Source organism: Lepisma saccharinum, chromosome 12 (assembly GCF_977018435.1).
Source record: "Lepisma saccharinum chromosome 12, izLepSacc3.1, whole genome shotgun sequence".
In the NCBI taxonomy this organism is placed as follows: domain Eukaryota; kingdom Metazoa; phylum Arthropoda; class Insecta; order Zygentoma; family Lepismatidae; genus Lepisma; species Lepisma saccharinum.
This window is the reverse complement of record NC_139240.1, coordinates 63,293,987-63,314,420: the sequence shown is the minus strand read 5'-3', so window position 1 is coordinate 63,314,420 and position 20,434 is coordinate 63,293,987. Positions and strand designations below refer to the sequence as shown.

Genomic DNA, 20,434 nt, shown 5'->3' with positions numbered 1-20,434 from the left:
ATTTCCTCTCTTCACCACAATGCTCTTTTCGTTACCATTTTTTCCAGCCAACTCCCGCTTTTTTTTTTTCCTCTTCTTCTACTCCTTCCCACAGTTTTTTTGTGTACAACACAATTAACTCGGATAACTTATCAATTTACATATTTATATAATATCGCAATACTTGCAGACGTTTGTGTCAAGGATATTTTTGCAATAAATGTTTGAATAAACTTTCTATCTTTATTTATGCGATAGCATGGAGAATATCACGCTGTAAGTTTTATAATTTATCGCCATCACTGCAAATTGTCCTTGCGTGCAGCCGCCGTCACATCAAAATGTCCTTGTGCATAAGGGACAGCAAACTTTTTGGCAGTAAATTTTATGACAATGCGATCTTCAACAACAATAGATCAAAATTTGTTACAAAGGCACGCTTATATAAGAATGACTTTGAGTTTAACTTCAATATAACATTCACGTAAAATGTGATTTAAGAATTTTATAATTTATAATAACTTTCAAATGCTGCCAAGTAGCATTATTTTCTGGAATTGACGTGATTATAAGAATGCTTTACCGCAGTTACGCTGTACAGGTTTATGGACGTGCGTTGATTATCTAAATGTTCTCAACATTCATTACATTCTTTTAACCTTATGATGCCATATGACAATAACCATCATAACACCTTCTGATTCCTGAATTATCCTGTGAATTATGCAATTCAAGGAAAATTAATTAATTCTGCTGTTAATATTGGAAAAGCAAAAATGAACTCCTTTGCACAGAAATAAACTTAATACTCTGATAACTACATATATGTGCTATTAGAAGTGAAATGTTAATTTTGTGTAATAAATGTAGTTCTTAAATCAAATTTAGGATTTTATTCACAATTTTGAAACCAAAATGTCTTTATATACTACTTTTCATCCGATTTTTCTCTGCTATAACACTGAAATTTTATTTTATTTACTGCTTTTTCATTTACCAAAATTATGTGACTCTAGTAATCATTGTCGTTTGTGATTTCTAGCATGAAGACGAAGACCCACTAGTAACAGAAGCAGTGGCCAAAATTAAGCAGGTGACGTTCCACAGCCCATTTGAGAGGTATAAATTGGTGAAGCCATTTGTTAAGAAAATGGAACATGAAAATGCACTGAAGGAAGAGATCACTGACGAAGAAAGAGTTCAAAAGGTAAAGAGAAAACTTATTATTACTCAGAATTAGTAGAATATTACCATGACGATGGTGTGTGCAGTTCTTCTTCCTGTATCTTCTCGAGATTGCATTATTATGATAAGACAGAGGATTTGTATGCACTAAAAACTACCAAATGTGCATGCAAATATGCTAAAAACATTAAAATTGCAAAAATAAATATTTTCTGGGAAACTTGTAAACACGAAATGTGAGTATGGTAATGTCAATGTAATTTTCAAGCCGTGTCTGACTTTCTCACGTTATGTATATTAAAAGTATATATAAAAATATATCATAAAATACTTGCGTTTTGTGAGTTTTATGAAAGAACAACGTTTTGGGATCCATCTGTTCCCTTCTTGAAGTTCTCATTCTAGGCCAGTATGATCAAGGCCGCGGTGGCTCAGTCGGTAACGCGTCTGACTACCATGCTAAAGGTCCCGGGTTCGATCCCCGGCCGGTTCAAATCCTGGAACTTTTCTAACGGTGGAAGCGGCCCCGAATAACATGGGTACCTGGGAGAAACCCTGGGGGGTAAAGGTGGTCAGGGGCGTGATGCTGATCACATCACCCCCACTCACAACCGGATCAAGAAAGTGTGGGGCATTACCTCCACACCCCCTATACGCCTTCATGGCATGGTGCTATGCACAGGGGAACAATTTACCTTTTTTTACCTTTTTTACCAGTATGATCACTACATAGTCACGTCAATTAAGACAAGGATAGAGGAAATAGGTGAAACTGGATAAAAATGGATAAAAAGTTGATTCGATACCATGTGATAGGTGACCCCCCAGCTCCCTGGTTTCTATCCGGCCCTCTGGATTACTTCCCTTGTGAAATCCTTCCTAATCTCTCCTTCCACCTCACCCTGGGTGCTAAGTGAGCAGATTATATTTGCGCCGGAATTATGAAAGGGAGGTTTCACATAACATTTATATTTTTAGTCCCTAGGTTCGTTATACATGTACATAAAGTGAATAAGCAACTGGTAAAAAAAGTACTATTGCTCAGGGAGTTCAATTCAACAAATCATAACATTATTTTAGAGGATTGATTACATGGGTTTATTATACGTTGTTTTATAGACAAATTTACATAGCGTTTCCATGTGTGCATTGACCAAATCAACCAATTTCCTTAAATCAACAAAATTGTGCACCTATGGCTTACACCATCGGCACTTCCTTTACCGCAGAGTTAGCATAAATATCTCTGCAGGCCTAAACAATATTACGTTCATTACAAATGTGTTTCCTTACGCCTTTACTCTTTCTTTTGGGCATCAAATTTTGATACGGAAATATCCAAGTATTCAAAGCTTTTCTAAGGGGGACTTTGGGATAGCAACAGGGGTTAGCTTACACCAAATGCTACATTCTTATAATCAGTCTAGCCACCAAAAGTGGACTAAACTCGAGGAAGCATTCCTCGGCATCGAAAAGATGGGGAAACACTGTTTTCTCTAAAGCCCAACTGGCCTTTTTTATAGTCGGGGTAAACATCCGTGAACATGGACCCCGTAGCACTGGAATTTTCCACTTCAACGGTATTTTGAAAGACAGCTCACCCAACTGGGAAGCTAAACAACAGGGAAATCTAATATCCAGTAAAGCACAATTCATTAAGCACAAACTTACATGCAATAATAACATAAAGATACACTCATGGAAACATATTAATTACCCCTACACCTTGTAGCTGACCAGCAATTAATTAATACAAAATATCAAAACCAGTAATGGTCAATCTGACCATTACAACCAACTGGCTCCATACACGTAAAACATCATGATCTATTCCTTTTCTTTATCCATTTTTATCCAGTTTCACCTATTTCCTCTGTCCTTGTCTTAATTGACGTGGATATGTAGTGATCGTACTGGCGTAGAATGAGAACCTGAAGAAGGGAACAGTTGGATCCCGAAACGTTGTTGTTTCCTAAAACAGATACTCACGAAACGTAAGTATTTTGATATATTTTTATATATACTTTTAATGTCAAGATATTCCTCTTTTACTGAAAATGTTTGGTAAAAGCTTTGTACAATAATTCGTGGAACAAGAAATAACCTAAATTCTTTTCTACATTTTCAATTGTAAATTTCCTTCGTTTCTTTCCAAACAAAAGACAACTTTGCCATCCTACTGTAACACTTTTCCTCATACCCATCAATCTACTTTCTTATTATAGAACTGTGGAAACTCTTCTCTTTAAGGCTTGGCGGGACCTTTGGCATTCGAATGGGTGCATTTTTTCAAAACCCCATTTTTAAAAAAAAAAGTATTTTCAGAGGATTTCCCCCCTTTCCCCCTCCATATATACGCCGAATGTGCATAAATTATATATCGTCTAAATCTGTGATTCATTCTGCGTACAACGGTATATCTTTCATATCTCTAGGGCATTTAGTTTCTGAGCTATAGTCATTTCAAGGTACCGCTGCATTTTGAAGCTTAAATCAGTGGCGTGCCGACCATTCCTTTTGGGGGTACAACTCAAGTTACATTGGTCATATGATAATAATGCAAATATTTGTGTGTTCCTTACATGTCATCGATCATTTCCATGTGCATGTCGACACTGTCATGTAATTTTTTTCTTGGGGGGAGGGTGCGGGAACCAATTTTTTTTTCCGAAATTTTGGAATTTTGAGAGTTAGTCCCCTCCTTCCACCACATATATGCCGAATTTGCATAAATTTCATATAGTCTGAATCTCTGGTTCATTCCGCGTACAACGGTATATCACTCATCTCTCTAGGGCAATTAGTCTCCGATCTACACTCATTTAATTGAAACTATGCATTTTGCTCAAAATCGGCTTGGGACAGAGAGGCTTACATGTGAAAAAGGCCTTGGGTCTCAAAAGGTTAATGGAAGAAATCTTGTGCTGCAAACTGCTAGTTTGAAGGTCCTGAATGTGCCTCGTATAAATGTTACATTTGTCACGGAAAAAGTATATATTTTGAAGTTCTTTTAGAAGGAATGAGCAAAACCACATATAAAAGTTTGAAGGCCATTTCACACGATTTTTCACTTTGTAATGTAATGTTCTGCGACACCAAGAAAAGCTGTGCAGCTCTGCTGGAATTCTAGCATGCACCTTCCCATCACATGGGATGCATATCAGCAGTATTTGTAGGGCGAGAAATAATGATAGAAAATAACCTCCTGAGCACTGCAAATCCATAATGTAATATGATCTCACATTCTACTATTACAGAATAAATAAAGTGGTTAAAGAGTGAAAGCTTTGGGATGCTAAACACAGTGGTGGGAGAAGGGGTGAGGTGGCATGGGTTGGAGGCTTATTGTTTACGCAAGAGGATATTCTCCTCTTGGTCCACATAGCAACAGCTTTACGACCCACAACTAAGGAAGCTATTTTTTGAAACTGGATTGTACAGCACATTATATATGAGATATAATTATTTGTAACATTTACCCATCGAAAACCAGGGTGCGCATTATACACGCATGTGCACTATACATGCGTAAATACGGTATTACAAATTTTGAACAGAGGAGAAACTAAAGGACAGAAGAAACAAGAAAATAAAGAAGTAACAAACTATAAAAGCTTGAGAATAATAAAGAAATTATACAAATACCACTATTTAAATAAGAAACAGCAATAATCAATAAAAAAAAAGGTAAAGTGCTCCCCTGTGCTTAGCACAATGCCATGAAGTCGTATAGGGGGTGTGGGGGTAACGCCCCACACTTTCTTGATCCGGTCGTGAGTGGGGGTGATGTGATCAGCATCACGCCCCTTACCGCCTTTACCCCCCAGGGTTTCCATCCCAGGTACCCATGTTATTCGACGCTGGGTGGGCGCCGGGGCCGCTTCCATCGTTAGAAAAGTTCCCGGATTTGAACTGGCCGGGGATCGAACCCGGGACCTTTAGCATGGTAGTCAGACACGTTACCGACTGAGCCACCGCGGCCACCAATAATCAATACAAAGCAAAAGTTCAAATTTTAATTCATTTATATGTATACAAAATGTAATTCTAGATATATGAGATAAATGCTATAAATTGTATTTCAGACTATAAATATAACACTCTAGAATTGGATCTGTTTTATTTGTATATTATATCTAATATGCTGTTTAAACTATATAGAAAGTTTTTAATATTAAAAGCAAAATCCAAATCAATTGCATTCGAGACAATATTATTATGTGTACTTAATAATCTAATGATTGAAGAATTTTGATGGAATTTTATGTTTGATTGATTGCAGTAAAATGGTTGTCTTACTCTTATCAACTGATGTTAATATTAATGTAATTTAATATAAGCTGGCCTCCGTGGCAGAGTGGTTAGCACATCGTGCTACGATGCCAAGGTTCCCAGGTTCGAATTCCTGCCTGGGCCTGGATGTTTGTGAGTGTCCATTCATCAATTTCATCAGATCATCATCACTCATCCCCATCTTCGCAAGTTAGCCAAAAGTGGCACAAAAAAGCGAAGTAAAATAAAGCAATTCAATTAATTTAATATAAATTCATTATAAGTTTTATTTTTATTTTTCAGCTAAAAGATCACTTCACTAACTTGAATGCAACAATACCTCAGAAGAATCCACAAAATCCTCAAGAGAATATTGACAATCACATAGAAGCACCAGAAGCTGGAAAAGATCATTCAAATGATCAGAAAATGAAGAAAGAAAATGATGTGGAATGTGTTCCTATAAGACAAGTGGTATGTATTTTCATTTTTTTTATGTACTTCCCTGTTTTTATTCCATTGTACAGTACAGTGTTCAAAAAAACACACAAAACCAGTAATGCAGGAAGATACAAGACACTTTTAAAATTTGTCCGAGCTTTCGACTCCATATCAGAGTCATCATCAGAGCTTGCTGACAGACTGCAAAAAAGATGAAGTCGCAGTTCTGATGATGCTATTGTAATAATTGGTCTGTATATAAATAATAAATTCAGCGCTACTGTAGCATCATCGGAACTTCGACCGCATAGAGAAAAGACAGAAATATACTGTAATAGCTAGTTGTTTGTCATACGAATGCTTCGTAATTGTCCCTAAACATTGTTATTTACACTGTAAGACCGTGTTTTTTTTCCTTTTTTCACAATGGTTAATCCATTGTTAATCACACGCTGTTGTTGGCACTTTGCTTTGATGATCGTCGCAAGGTGAGAAAAATGGCATTGTGTGTGAGATTCATTTTGCCATTGGCTACTTTCTTTTTATCGATCCTTAAAAAGGAAATAAAAGATGAAGTGAAAAAATGTATACTCTGGAGCAAGCGAATGAAAACATGTCTTTGGAGAGGGAATGGGATTGCCTGTAGGGGTGAAAGCGACTTCTGTTACCAGCCTTACCTCCCTTCTCTGCTATACGAGGCCTTCCTTTCGCAGATTCCGGGAACAGAGTATAAGTCTTTGTGCAATTTGGATTCAACTGTCCCATGTTATAGCAAATAAATTAATACCATTTGTCGTCCAGGTGGTCAAGATACATTTTACAGACGTGGTCAATACAGTGAGGTTGGCATATGCTGTATGTCCAGTCTACAAAAAATAGGTCAAAGTAGGGAGATGGTCAAGTATGGAGGTTTTACTGTATTTATACTAGGAATGGGATGGATTAATCTGTACTTGATCGGTATCAGCTGATATATGCATATTGGTTTACGAGGGTCACTATTTATATTTTGAGCCTTGGCAACACTGATTGAAGTTAGGCGCGATTTGACGTTTGCACGGAATCGTCTGGCATTATTGACCATAACATACTTCAAATGTTTTGTCAATAGCTCATTTGTGTTGTTTATGTTGCCTTGGAGATTGCGCGACAACAATATAATGGAATTAACTCGTGAACATTTTCGTGCGATGATTTTGTACGATTTTCGACGTGGATTATCAAGACAAGGGTGCATCGATCAACTTACTTCCACATTTGGCGATGAAGCCCCATCCTTTGCCACTGTGAAACGCTGGTATAACGAATTTAATCGTGGCCGCCATTCGCTCACCGACGAGATTCGCGAAGGTCGTCCAAAATCAGTTGTTGTTCAAGAAAACATTGATGCCGTGCAAAACCTAATACTGCAAGATCGTCATGTGACATACTGTGAGATTGAGGCAACCATAGCCATTAGTTCCACCAGCATATATAAAATATTACATGATCATTTAGCTGTGAGAAAGGTATGTTCTCGTTGGATCCCACACAATTTGACAAAAACTCAAAAAGACGCTCGCGTCAATTGGTGCAAACAAATGCTCAATAAATGCAATCGTGGTGCTTCAAAGGACATATATAAGATTGTAACAGGTGACGAATCATGGATATATGCATATGATCCGGAATGTAAACAGCAGTCGACTGTATGGGTGTTTCAAGATGAACCCAATCCAACAAAAGTTGTTCGCGCTCGAAGCACATAGAAACAAATGGTCGCCTGTTTTTTCGGGAAAACTGGTCATGTGGCAACTGTGCCTTTAGAGGAACGTAAAACGGTCAACTCTGAATGGTACACAACAATTTGTTTGCCAGAGGTCTTTGGTCAAATACGGAAAACAAACAAACGCCGTCGGATCATTCTTTATCAAGACAATGCCAGCTGTCACACATCTCGTCTAACAACCGACTTTATGAACAGTCAAAAAATCGAATTGGTGGGTCATCCGCCGTACAGTCCTGATTTTGCACCCAATGACTTCTTCTTGTTCCCGAATGTCAAGAATAAATTGCGTGGACAACGATTTTCGTCGGCGGAAGACGCCGTTGATGCGTTCAAAAACCATATTATGGAGGTGTCTCAAGAAGACTGGAAAAACTGCTTTGACAATTGGTTCGAACGAATGCAAAAGTGTATTGGCCATAAAGGAGAATACTTCGAAAAACAATAAAGCAGTTTTCAATGCCAAATTCCTGTTTTTTCATTGTTAGGCTCAAAATATAAATAGTGACCCTTGTATAGTGTAAACAATAAGTCTCCAACCCATGCCACCTCCCCCCCTCTCCCTCTACTGTGTTTAGCATCCCAAAGCATTCACTCTTTTACCACCTTATTTAGTCTGTAATAGTAGAAAGTGAGATCAAAATTATGTTATGGATTTGCAGTTCTCAGGAAGTTATTTTCTATTATTTCTCGCCCAACAAATACTGGTGATATGCTTCCCATGTGATGGAAGGTGCATGCTCGAATTCCGCCAGAGTTGCACTGCTTTCCTTGGTGTCGCAGAACATTACAGTACAAAGTGAAAAATCATGTGAAATGGCCTTCAAACTTTCATACGTGGTTTTGCTCATTTCATCTTTACTTTTCAAAATATATACTTTTTCCGTGACTAATGTAACATTTATACAAGGCACATTCAGGACCTTCAAACTAGCAGTTAGCAGCACAAGATTTCTTCCATTAAGGAATTTACACACTCCATATATATATATAATGGATAAAAGCAAGGAGGGCCAAAAGGGCTAAGTAAAAATCAAAGAAGGTAAAAGGAAACACTCATCGGACAGTAGAAAAATTCAAAATTTTCGCTAATTTCATAGCATCATCGGTGTGATGCTATGAAATTAGCGAAAATTTTGAATTTTTCTACTGTCCGGTGAGTGTTTCCTTTTACCTTCTTTGATTTATATATATTATTATTATTATTATTATTTGGCCTACAATACATTTTAATTATTGTTTCCTTTTTCCTTAGGTTTTCTTTCATCCACAGCACCATAGAAATCAGAACGTTCCTTCATTTTGTGATGAACTTATTTCAACCGTGTTTAACATTAATGTCGTTATCTTGAATGGAATACTGTTGCCGTATTCAGAAACTGCAGAATTTATGCTTTACAATGATATATAACATGATAGGGGTTCCATAAACATGAAAAATCAATGCAAGTGTCCGAAAATCATGGAATGACCCTGTACGGTTTCATGTTGGCTGTCTGAATTATTCCGTGCATAATACGCACCACAGTTTTTGGTAGCAAAAATTTTGAAAAGAAGTGACTAAATATATACATGACTAAATACGGTATTAGGCCTGAACTGATACCGATGCTGATGTATCAGTATCGGCCGATACCAGAGGTATCAGTATCGAAAAGTATCAGTTGGAATTCATGTACTGATACCAGCCGATACTTTCACGGAGTCCTCAAAAATGCTGTGCGACACTTTCGCGGAGTTCGGTTATCCTGGAAATAATGTAAAATTCAAAGTTTATTTTTATTTTACACCAATATTGCAGGGAAAACTAACAGTTGGACTGAAAAATTCATAGGCTGACTCATAGATGGCGTTACTAGAATTAAATCCATGTGATTTTTACTTAGTACTAACCTTCAAAAGATACGTGTATAAATTTCACAGCTGCCGGATAATTAGTTCGTGAGATATAGCATTGTGAGTGAAGCAGCTTTTGTTATTGTGAAAAAATGGATAAAAAAGAATTTCGTGTGTTAATACAGCATTGCTTTTTGGCGGAAAAAAATACTGTTGAAGCCAAGGCTTGGCTTGATAAACATTATTCGGACTCTGCACCAGGAAAATCAACCGTTGAGAAGTGGTTTGCTAAATTTAAACGAGGCGAAATGAGCATCGAAGACGATGCACGCAGTGGACGCCCCAAAGAGGCTGTTACCGACGAAAACATCAAAAAAGTCCACAAAATAATTTTAAATGATCGTAAAGTGAAGTTGATCGAGATAGCTGAGATTATTACATAGCGTTGTTGGAGCGTTTAAAGGATGAAATCACGAAAAAACGGCCCCATTTGAAGAAGAAAAAAGTGCTGTTTCATCAAGACAATGCACCGTGTCACAAATCAATGAAAATGATGGCAAAATTATATGAATTAGACTACGAATTGCTTCCCCATCCACCATATTCTCTAGATCTGGCCCCAGTGACTTTTTCCTGTTTGCAGACCTTAAAAGAATGCTCGCTGGAAAGAAATTTAGCACTGATGAAGAGGTAATCGCCGAAACTGAGGCCTATTTTGAGGCTAAAGAGAAATCGTACTATAAAAATGGCATCGAAAAATTGTATGACCGCTATAATCGTTGTATCGCCCTCAAAGGCAACTATATTGAATAATAAAATCGAATTTTGTCAAAAAAATATTTTTACTATGTTAGGCTACGAACTTTTCAGCCCAACTGTTAATTTTGTGATTACATAAGATCTATTTTGATATTCTGATGTAATTCTTGAATATTCTAAAGCTAATTTCTTGCTAAATTCATGTATATAATTGGAGAAGAATATTTACACACAATATTGTTCAAGTATCAGCATCAGTATCGGTTGAAAGTGGTATCAACTCAGCCCTAATATATATATATATATATTTTTCTTGTAGAATTCAAAGAAAAAGAAGCGTGAAAGGCAAGAGACATCTAGTGTTGAAGTGCCCAATGACGAACCTTGTGACGACGAATCGCAAGGTGAGAAGAGAAACGAGAAACCTCCTGCCAAGAAAGCCAGAAAGGCAGACGTAGAATCTGATCTCTCTGTTTCCGCAGACTGCCAGCCAGCACAGAAGAAGACAAAGTTCACTCCGTACAATTACGGAGAGGTCGACTTCTCAAGATTCCAGGGTGGAAGCAAGAATGCGATGAAGAGGCACAATCTAGTCATGGAGGATAAAGCAAAGAAGGTATGTGCATTCTCTTTCAGCATTTGTTTATGTTGCATGGTAATAAAGAAGAAAACATTCTGAGGTTGTATTCAGGCTTACACGTAAACGTGCATGAAAGTATTCAGTGGTTGTTAAAAATTTCACATCCAGTCGGTGTAATATTTAATTTCTAAAATTAGCATAATCCAATTTTATGCTCTTAGACTTTATGGAGTTGTACTCGTTGCCAACCTCCATGGTGAAGTCATTAGCACACCTCTCTACGATGCCAAGTGTCCCCATTTTCAAATTCTGTCTAAGAATAATGCTAAAATATTTTTCAAAACTGCTAAAGAGATAGGTTTGGAAGTTAACAAAGAGAAAACTAAATATATGCTTACAGGCCGAAACCAAGTGTTAGGTAATAATCAAAATCTAATTATTGATAACCACTCGTTTGAGCAAGTTTCCAAATTCAAATACTTAGGAGTAATATTAACAAATGAAAATTATATTAAAGAGGAAATAAAAAGTAGGCTTAATTCAGGAAATGCATGTTACTTCTCTCTGCATAAACTTTTGTCTTCTCGTTTAATATCTAAGAAACTAAAAGTTAAAATATACAAAACAGTAATTTTGCCTGTAGTATTATATGGATGTGAAACTTGGTCCCTTACGTTGAAAGAGGAACATAAATTGAGAGTATTTGAAAATAAAATCCTTAGGAAAATATTTGGGCCTAAAAGGGATGAGGAGACAGGTGAGTGGAGAAGGTTACATAATTTAGAACTACATAATTTGTATTCATGTCCAGATATTATCAGAATGATTAAATCAAAAAGACTTAGGTGGGCAGGCCATGTGGCACGAATGGGAGAGGAAAGAGGAGTTTACAGGATTCTTGTTGGGAAACCAGATGGTAAGAGACCTGTAGGAAGGCCAAGACGAAGATGGAGGGACAACGTTGAGATGGACCTAAGGGAAATCGGTAGAGATGGAAAAGAGTATATAGATCTTGCTCAAGATAGGGAAACATGGAAGGCCTGTGTTGCTGCAGCCATGAACCTTCGGGTTTAAGAAGGCTAGAGAGTTAGTTAGTTAGTCATCATTCATCCTCATTGTCGCGATTAGTCAAAAGTGGCAGAAAAGGGACACTAAACAAAAAATCCAATCAACTGAAAGGAATCTTACTCTCAATAATTAAGTTGCATTTGTAGGAGGAAACCCATTTTCATGCTTGAAATAAGTCAACTTACCAGATACTGCTATGTGATACCTAGAGCCACATATTTTTGGTGAATAAAAAACAAAATTTTGGTACAAAAACAGTAAATTTCGGGTTCAAAAGTGGTAAATATGAAAAAAATTCGCTGTTATAGCGATATATAAAATGACATTTTAATGTTAAAATTGTGAATATAATCCCAAATTTGATTTAAATATTATTACACAATATAAACATATCCCTTCTAATATCACATTTACGTCGTTACCAGAATATTAAGTTTATTTTTGTATAAAGGGGTCAATTTTTGCTTCTCAAATATTTACAACAGAATTCATCAATTTTCCTGTGAATTGCATAACTTGCAGGATAATTCTAACTCAAAAATTGTCGAGTCTAAATAAACTCTAAATTTAATGTGTTAAGAGTCTGTTTCGCATTTTGCATTATTTCATGACATAACAGGGTAGGAAAATGCACCTCACACCTTTCAGAAATATGAAAAATTAACATTACAATGTGTTATTTCACAATTTGTGTTTTCGTCAAAAACGAAATATGCATGCCTCTAGTGATATAACAGTAGGGTGACAGGCTCCTAGAGTATTTCCTGGTATCTCCCATTTTTTCCCTCAGGCTCCCATATTGATATACCAGGTGGTTATAATTAAAGTGACGGTGTTCAGAGTGGTACAGCACGGGCTGTAATGAGAGTAGCAGTCTGAAACTTCGTAGATATGCTAATGAAGCAATGCGCTCGCGAATTATGAAAAAAAAAAAAAAAAAAAAATAGTTCCAATTCTCGCCACCAGGGTAAAAAATGGCGCTGTAAGCAGTCGAAACGTGGAATTTTCCGTAACTCTGACGTCAAAGTCGGTGACATCGCCTAACCATTGTGTGAGCTCCCTGGTTGTCGTTGGTGACGCTTGTTGCTTTTTCCTTTAGTAATGTTCATGTAATTCGAATAGTGAAATTGTAGCGATATTTTATTACAAAGAGTATTGTTTTCTGCGATTTATAGTGTTTTTCCTGTAACTATACCACGTTTTGACTGCTTACAGCGCCATTTTTTACCCTGGTGGCGAGAATTGGAACTATTTTTTTTTTTTTGCATAATTCGTGAGCGCATTGCTTCATTAGCATATCTACGAAGTTTCAGACTGCTACTCTCATTACAGCCCGTGCTGTACCACTCTGAACACCGTCACTTTAATTATAACCACCTGGTACAATTTCTCCTATATATTTCATTAACAATCAAGATCCTGAAATTTCAATTTCTTCAGACATAATACGAGGTCGGCAAGACATACAAAACTTCAAGTCAACTGCAACATCTTGCACATTTAAGCTTTGCAACCTTAGTGGACAAATAATGTGGGTTAGGACTGTAAATTTTAACTCACTTATGATCTGTATATTACATAAAATATAAATGAATTCTTTTGTGTAATATTACCATAAACATTTTGCTGGAGTGATATTGGACCACTAAAAAGGTGCAAAATGTGTTGTGACTAAATCTCCTGTAAATTCAATGGCAAAAATTTGAAATGTGCTTACTTAAAGTAATGGCCACAATCCTGTAACACACATATTCCACCAGATGTGCCATTTATCCACAGCTCGGAAGGTGGTGTTCAAAAAATTTTAGGAAATGGCTTGCACTTGAATAGTTGAACAAAATTGTGTGTTTAGTGGTTTATTGTGAAATTGAGTAGATACAATTATGTAAGTGCTCTTGAAGAGTGCTTTTAATGAGCAGCCATCTGCAATATTACATCTTAATATACCGTGGCATAACAGCCTGTGAGGACCAAAGGCAACCAACCGATTTCCGACCTCACTCCTACATGCATCAGCAGAGGTGGGAGATCTTCCAGACAGTTACAGGGTGACGTGTAGTCAGCACAACGAACCCCCTGTTGTCGTTCTATCTTCTCATGACCGGGATATGCTACACATTCGTAGCTCCATAATTTCCTCGCGGTGGTGGATGACCACCAGTCCCATTCACAGGACGAAATCAAGAAAAGTATTTACGGTTCTCTCAGGAGACTCAAACCTGTGCACATCCCAAAGCCAGAGCCCAAAGCTGCGAAGCCACGATGCAGGACAATATTACATCTTAGATTCATTTGTAATCACATAAACAAGTTACTTTTTTCATGAAACTTACTTGTAGACGTTGTATTAATTTTGGTGGCGAACTTGTTTCTTCGCTGCTGGGCTGGTTTCCAGTTCCGGTTGTTTCCCTGCATGCAGCTAGGAGCACTGATGTAGCCTGTTCATCTGCTACATTTGCTGCGTGCATTTGGTTTTAGTTGCTGCAGTAGTGTGCAGCAAATGTAGCAGACAAACTTGGTACACCAGCGCTCCTAGCTAAGAGCGGCAGAAATGCAAAGTAAAATAAATCAAGTCAATCTTTGTTTTAGAGTGGTCCAATTTCACACCACTTCACAGCTTCATATTCGTCCTCACGCACTGCACTAACGACAATGAGTGCATTAAATAGCTATACCTTTCCTCTAGACCTACTGATGGAGCAGCAATGCCCTCTATTGATCACACATGACATGATGACAGTGTTGCCACTATTTTCTCAGGGTGTCTACCAAAATAAGAAATCCAAAATTCTTGATTTTTTCATAACCTTTCTTTCCTTTTTCTGAACATTTATTTAATTGCCTCTTACTTAGGTTTAGCTGGAAATTAAGAAAATATATATTCTTATTCAATGAAAAACCTCTACCACAAGGCCGGTTAAGATGAAAACTGAAGCTGTGCTTCAAAATGTAAATGCTGAATGGCCACATTACTTCATTTAATATTTTTACAAAACTTCACGCATACAAGAATATAATTCTTAACCACTTAAGTGTGGAAGGCGTATATATACGCTTTATGTTTGTTTCAACTATATTCAATTTACTGTGGTGTATATAGTCACATAGACGTTTGGTGAGATAGTTCTAGCTGTAGTAGAAACAAAAAATAGTAGCAAGAGAGGAAAAAGAAGAAGACAACTAATTTTTTCCTTCTTCTTCTTTCTTTTTATCTTCTTCTTTTTCATCCTTTTCCTCTCTTGCTACTATTTTTTGTTTCTACTACAGCTAGAACTATCTCACCAAACGTCTGTGTGACTACTGAATTTGACAAAAAACAACTACATTTTCCAGTAGCAACATGTACAATAAATTCCACACTTATGGGGTTAAGAAAGAACCTGAACAAATCTTAACCACAACTAAATACAATTTTAGATTTTTAAATATTCAATTTTATCAAATCCCAGTACAGGTATATAACAATGTAAATTCACTATACTGTAAAAAATAGCACAAATTCTTGACAACAAGCATAATTTCTTGACATTCTTGACTGGTAGACACCATGTTTCTTTCCAACTCGTGTATTTCATGTAATGGATGCTGATTTACAATTCCTCAAAGAATGTTGCATTTCTTTTCAGGGTAAGAAGAAAAGAATTACCTGCAAGGGTAGTGAGAAGAGCTTCACATACAGTAAAGGAAGGAGATAACATTCACATTTTGGGCTTATTGTGTACGAATTTGTAATAAACATATTTTCCTTAAGTGAATTGCATTTTAATCATGTAAAATATGTATTTTTCACATGGTGATGATGAATAAAAAAATGACATTCAGGGGCCAAAATATTCCCTCACTGATCTCAACTTGTGTGATTACTTCTTCACATTCTTCATTGTTATGAAGTGATGAGTGGGGAGCCAATTTTTAGTTGTAAACTTTTTTTTTTTGCACAATTTTACGTTTAGCACATAAAGACATATTTCTAGGGAAAACATAAAATGTACATATTGAAGACAAAAAAAGTTTCCACATTCTTTGTCTAAATACATATTTAATGCATAAAATGGACAAAATATAGTGTAAATTAGTATCCTATTTTGAATTCCATAACACATGGGTCACTACTGCCCTCTACCAGAGTGCTACTGAAGTGTGAAAGCTTTAAGTTTTTTTTCGGTTAGTGGATTGTACAGGGTGGATCAAAAGTCATAGGACAGTCGAATAAAATAAGAAAATACGCGACAGACAGGAATGAAATGTCCCTACACATGTTACAGATGAGGGGGAAAATGTCGTAGACCATACCACGTTTCCGGCAGCCACCTTGAAATTTTGAAATTGTGAAGTTGAATCCAAGATGGCCACCGGAAACGCGGTATGGTCTATGATATTTCCCCCCTCGCCTATAACATGTGTAGGGACATTTCATTCCTGTGTGTCGCATATTTTTTATTTTATTCGACCGTCCTAAAACTTTTGGCCCACCCTGTATATTTTGGAGACATAAAAGACAAAATAGTCACGCTTTGGGCTTCAGCTATGGAACGTGTGCAGGTTTGAGTCTCCTGGGAGAAGCATAACATCTTTTCTCGTGAGATTTCGTGCTGTGTACGGGCCCGGTGACTACCCACCATCATGAGGAAATTGGAGGAGCTACGAATGAGTAGCATAAGCTGGTCATGGAAACCTACGACTGGGGGTTCTTTGTGCTGACCACACATCACCCCGTAACTGGTTGGATGATCTTCCAGCTCAACAGGTGGGGGTGAGGCCAGCAGTCGGTAGGTAAGCCCTGGCCCTCATGGGCTGTTGCATCGTGGGTTATTAGAAAAATATGCTGTAAATTAGTAAATTACTATCCTATTTGGGACTCGCAACATACCGGTCATTACTCCCAGTGTTGTTTGTTAACCATTTAATAAAGCAATTTGGTAACCCTTCCAAAATTTTTACACAGCATTCTGAAATCACCAGTATTTATCAGCAAACCGATATTGCGATGCAGTTTTACATGTGCATTTACTACAATTGCTTGTAGGAGCCCCAGTGTGTTTAAATGAAGGATGTGGTAAGTGTTTCTTGTATTATTCAGATTAAAGTAGAGCATTTGTTGCAGCGGACATCACACTGAAGAAAATAAACAATCCACTGCTGAAAAACTTCCTGTCATAATACATACAATTTCCGCCACTCTTTGTATCCATGTCAATGTTACATAAGTACAGTTAAAGCTCAGTTATACGTGTGTCAAGGTGAAGAGAAAATAATAGTACAACTGAGAATTACATACAAATCAGATTTAGATACCATGTCATATCGTTATTAAAATACTGTAATTGTATCTATTTTAAGGTTATTTCTGTCATGAAGTGGTAAATTAACGAATCTAAAAGTTTGATTTGTAAATACATTACATTTGCCACTTTATTAGTGAACACTTTGCCACTGAAATACTACAGTAGACACTAGTTTTATTACCCAATTTTAAAAAGTCGTCCAAAATAGCATCTCCTTTACTAATTACTGTGCAAAGTGTGGTGTATGCGATGCCTAATTCTGCAACTATTTCAGTTTTAGTTTTGTCTGGATTAGCGTCCACTTCCCATATAAATTTTAGTTTCTGGTCAAGCCTGTAACTTTTTCTCTATCTGTTCTCCATGGGCAACCAGTAGCAACTGAAAACGTTCACTGAAGAACCGCTGTTCTGTTTCTATTATGGAACAATACAAACATCAGCTAATGTGTCTACTTCCGTACTTTCTCTTCTGATTTCATGCTGCGTGCCGCAACTCGAGACAGACTGCCACCATGCTGCCTATCCTGTTTTGTATTTGAAACTTGCTTTGTGTTTTTGTAACGACAAGAAATCTGAGATGCTGCAATGACAAAGGAAAACAATACAAATATTGCATTTTAAATATTTTAGAGAAGAAGTGAAAAAATAAATCAGAATACTCTCATATTTGCATGAAATTCGTCACTTGACACCATGAAACAGCTAGAAATACGTAACCCCAACCCAACCATCCCGCTACATTTCCTGTTGAGTACAGTTGTCAGGCAGCTCAGGTCATCGCAGAAATTGTGCAAATCCAAAATCCTTCGACTGCTTGTCCCCCACTCTTGAAGGTCTGCTCATAAGAGTCCTTTTTTTCAGCCCCTATCTTTACCACCACGGCAGGGTTTCTGTGAGGTCATCAAGATGAAACTTCTCCGAGTGTCTGCTATTTCCAGCACTGTAAAGCATGCAATACTCCACGTAGAATGCATGAAAGTAAAGGTGCATAGAAAAAAATATAAGTAAGCAAAACCATAAATTTACACATGGTTAGTGTAGGAAAGAACTGGTAAAAGAGCAGTTCTAGATCCATTGTATTTCCTTCATAGTATTTCTCCTTTTAATTTTCTTGGATGCTGCAGTTCAAATATCGATTTCGGAAAAAACATTCTTGCTTTACAAAACACGAAGTACTTCCTGTTGTTTTGTGTTTACTATGTGATTTAGTTTATTTTACTTCGCTTTTATGCCACTTTTGGCTAATCATGAAGATGAGAATGAATGGTGATACTAAAGGGTCTCTCAGAAACACCCACTCCGCCACGGAGGCTAGTTTGTATATTACGTCGTTCGGAAAGTAAGTTCCATCATGCAATGAAATGAAAAATATAAATAGTAATATCATGACATTTATAGGGGTGAGAATATATACATGGTACAACATTCACACATAATCACCATAAGAATTGAAGCACGCATCACAGCGAGATACCAAGTTTGTTATACCCCTGTCATAGAACGTTTTTGCGTGAATGGAGAACCATTGCACGTTTCAGTTCTTCGTCAGTACCATAATGTTTTCCAGCAAGGAATACCTTAAGGTGGAGGAACAAATGAAGATCAGGACTGTGAGGGGGGGCGGGGGGTGGTGGTAGTTTTTCTAATGGAAGGTCGTCAGGAGTTCGTGAGTTGCATTTGCCACATTCGGACGAGCATTGTCATGGAGGAGAATGATACCCTGACTGAGCATGCCACGTTGTTTGTTTTGTATCGCACGACTCAGGTTTTGAAGTGTCAGACAATAGGTTTCGGCATTGATGTGCTGTCCACGTTCCATAAATTCCACAAGAAATACTCCATGCCTATCCCAAAACACAAGTGCACATCATTTTTTTGTTCGTAAGCTTTGGTTTGGGTTGCGTTTCCCACGGTGACAATCCTATCCAACTCTTCCCCCTCACTATACCGTGTCAAAAACTCTAATGCACTTCCCATTCTTTCCTTTTTGACATTTTCGGAGAGCTGATGAGGGTCTGTCTGAGTATGTCTGTCACCTCGAGGCCAAAATAATCGTGATCAGTTTTGTCATTTGTGAAACATAGTATTACGTCGTTCGTAAAGTAAGTTCCGCTGATGAATACTGTGCCGCTGCAAGCGGGGCAGTGTGAATGCGCATGCGCCTTGTGTAGCCACAACATTGATGAAGTGCAGAGGTCAGTCTGAGGCAAGTTGGTCTGGAGAGTAGTGCGTTGTTGTTATGTTTCGAACAATCCAAACTCCCGCCACATGTGAGGTGTGGTCCGTGATCCATTTTCTGGATGCACGTAATGTTCCAGCTGTGGAGATCCACTGTCAGATTTGTGAGGTGTATGGAGAAGGAATAATGGTAAGAAGATGGGTGAGATAGTTTCGTGGTGGACGGGTTAGTGTTCATGATGAAGAACAAAGTGGTCGACCATCTGTTGTGAATCCCAATTTGGTTCGTTTCGTGGAAGAGCAGATTAGGGAGAACAGACGATTCACTTTGTCTGAGCTGTCATTAGAGTTTCCACGAATCTCCAGAACTGTGCTGTATGAAATTGTAACAGTGAATTTGAAATTTCCCACATTGTGTAACCATTGGGATATCGCAATATTCGGTGTATTTTTTCGTCATATTTTGTAACTTCTTTCATTTTGGTAATATTCTTGAGTCTATTCACCAAGGTGAAATATATATCTCGCAGGATTGCAATTTACGAGCAAAGGAAATGCTGAACTGGTGACAGTCTTTGTTGTGTCGGAGAAAACCACCAGGTGTTCCATCTCGGGCAAACTCAAATCTAAGATCAGATAAGGAGATTGCATTTTGTTTAATTTCCTATTCTTTTAAATTTTTAACCCTAAACTAACAAATGTAATGATCATTTTTTTGCATTTTTTAGGACATTCTATAGGTCATATACCTATATTTTTTAGGTCATAAACTTCCGCTCCGTACTTATTAGATAATGTCACTGCCCTGAGGATGGATGCAGAATCAGCATCCGAAACGTGGGTACATAGAGATTTAATACAGTGATTCTGTGACATTGTTGTAGCTTGGTTACGTATTTAAATACATTACGTACTAATGAGGTTTAATTAATACATTTTTAAAAAATGTTGCTGCGACCTACAGTGCAGCGGTAGCGTCGTCGTCTTGTAATCAAGGGGTCCCGGTTTTGATACCCGGTGGAGGCACAGTTGTTCGGATCCCACTTTAAAATACACTTTTTTTTTACACTTCTCAACTCAATTACGC

The 20,434-nt window shown here is 37.4% G+C and overlaps 1 protein-coding gene across 1 annotated transcript in view; it reads left to right on the top strand.

Annotated features, from left to right (window-relative positions):
• Positions 1-15,635, top strand: part of Rrp6 (exosome component Rrp6) — a 60,241-nt gene extending 44,606 nt beyond the window's left edge. Inside the window, exons 13-16 of the mRNA XM_083132493.1 lie at positions 1,022-1,186; positions 5,740-5,910; positions 10,557-10,853; positions 15,512-15,635. Of these exons, the coding sequence (XP_082988619.1) occupies positions 1,022-1,186; positions 5,740-5,910; positions 10,557-10,853; positions 15,512-15,580 (702 nt within the window). The 3' untranslated portion in view covers positions 15,581-15,635. The remainder of the gene's footprint in view (positions 1-1,021; positions 1,187-5,739; positions 5,911-10,556; positions 10,854-15,511) is intronic.
• Positions 15,636-20,434: the final 4,799 nt, after the last annotated feature.